Source organism: Aplysia californica, unplaced genomic scaffold, assembly GCF_000002075.1.
Source record: "Aplysia californica isolate F4 #8 unplaced genomic scaffold, AplCal3.0 scaffold00192, whole genome shotgun sequence".
NCBI classification, from domain to species: domain Eukaryota; kingdom Metazoa; phylum Mollusca; class Gastropoda; order Aplysiida; family Aplysiidae; genus Aplysia; species Aplysia californica.
This window is the reverse complement of record NW_004797462.1, coordinates 1,166,170-1,168,135: the sequence shown is the minus strand read 5'-3', so window position 1 is coordinate 1,168,135 and position 1,966 is coordinate 1,166,170. Positions and strand designations below refer to the sequence as shown.

Genomic DNA, 1,966 nt, shown 5'->3' with positions numbered 1-1,966 from the left:
GGGGGGGGGGGTCAGGAGTAAAACATCTCCTCGAACGTTCTGCCACTGTCTTACATCAGCGGACAATTAGAGAACGTTAGGAGTACGCCATTGGCCGATATTTATAGTAACAGCCTGTTATCTTGTCTGTGTCATAAAATAGTGTTCTTCATTCTGACAAGAGTCCAAAGAAGTTCCAAACCTACGGTCTCACAGTCTGATCTGAAAAAAAAGTGTTGAGTAAAAAAGGAAAGCTTTTTTTTCATTTTAGCAAAGTGTTATGATAGTGCTCATTATAATTATTATGTATGTTAAAGAGTAGGTCAAACAAGATGGCTGTTACTATAAATATCGGCCAATGGTGTAATCCTAACGTCCTCTAACTATCCGCTTGTCTCTCTTACTTAACGTCCCTTCAATATTTCAGTTCTACAACAGTTCTTGAGAAGCATGACAAGACAGTTGACGTTTATCAAGATGGCGCAGGTAGGTTCACTAGTTTTTTTTAAAACCCGTGATTAAAATTGATCCGTCACTAATTAAAAAATAACAACAGGTATGTCACTATTACAATACTGATTTTGTACCTAGCTTAAACACTATGTCAGGTGCATAAAGCAGAGAGAGAGAGAGAGAGAGAGGGGGGGGAGAGAGAGAGAGAGAGAGAGAGAGAGAGAGGGTGGGAGAGGGAGAGAGAAGTCGACGCCACGTTTGTCTGTCTCTGGCCACTTCCTCTAACCGTGTCACATCCAGGCCTTTTCTTGATAGCCTCATCCCTGATCGCGCTTCAGTAGCAGCCAGTTGGTCTGCCTCTTTTCCTTTTTCCTTGTAGTCTCCATAACCACTGGTCTGCTTTTACTTTTTCGATATAGTCTCCAGTGCTATTAGTCTACCTCTTTTCCTTTTTCCATTTGGTCGGTTTTAAGGATAAGCGGGCCAACCCAGATATCGGGGGTTTCGAGAAATCTTGACCCACACCAAAAGTGGACATTGCCCTTCCTGAAGGAGAAATTTGGTTTCATTGGTGTGTGTATCCGTTTGGTTGCAGAGAAAATGCTTTACCTCGATTTTCTCAACAACAAAAAAACAAAAACAAAACCCATTTATTAGTCTCCGGCACCGTTGATCTACCTCTTGTCCTTTTTCCAATTATTCTTCAGAACGGTTGGTTCATCTCTTCTCCTTTTTTTACATTTAGTCTCCAATACCTTTAGTCTACCTTTTCTCCTTTTCCCATTTTTGTCTCCAATATCGTTGATCTACCTCTTCTACTTTTCCATGTGATCTCCAGAACCACTGGTCGACCTCTTCTCCTGTTTCCCTTTGGTCTCCAGAACCATAATATGATGGGACAATCTCGTCTCTCCAATAACAACATCCTCCTTTATCTCCTCCCCCCCCCCACCCCACGCCTTTTTCAATGTCCCTTGAGAAGACTGCCCGGCCCCATCTGTCCAGCAACGAGGTGACCACTAAGGCTGTGCACGACCTAGAGGCCGTGGACTTTGACCAGATCCGATCACAGATCGGCTTCGCGCTAAACGACAAGTCTTTGGCCTGTGAGGAGAAGGCGACTGATGGTGAGTCCAAAAGCAACTCATTCACAGCGTGGTGAAGTGAGCAACAGTCGTATAAAGTCCTTTTTTCCAAAGACACAACGCGGACCTGAGGCTCGAATCCCCGAACCTACAACTTCACTATTTCGAGTCCGTTAAACTTTATCTGTGCGTCATGTTTTACTACCGTATTCACACGACGTGGGGAACTCTGTGCCACCACTTAACCAAACCACAAAACTGCCCACTCCACCATACATAGTAAACCGAGAATACCGGCACGTAGAATTTTCCTCCATCTCTGTAAGTTGTTGATTTAGCAATGGAAATTTAATTATTTTTAAAAATTATTATTATTATTATTATTATTATTATTATTATTATTATTATTATTATTATTATTATTATTATTATTATTATTATTATTATTA

General features: G+C 41.5%; 1 protein-coding gene across 1 annotated transcript in view; it reads left to right on the top strand.

Moving 5' to 3' along the window:
- Nucleotides 1–1,966, top strand: part of LOC101854497 — a gene marked incomplete in the record, with an annotated part of 65,869 nt that overhangs the window by 57,472 nt on the left and 6,431 nt on the right. Inside the window, 2 exon segments of the mRNA XM_013082763.1 lie at nucleotides 407–465; nucleotides 1,415–1,559. Of these exon segments, the coding sequence (XP_012938217.1) occupies nucleotides 407–465; nucleotides 1,415–1,559 (204 nt within the window).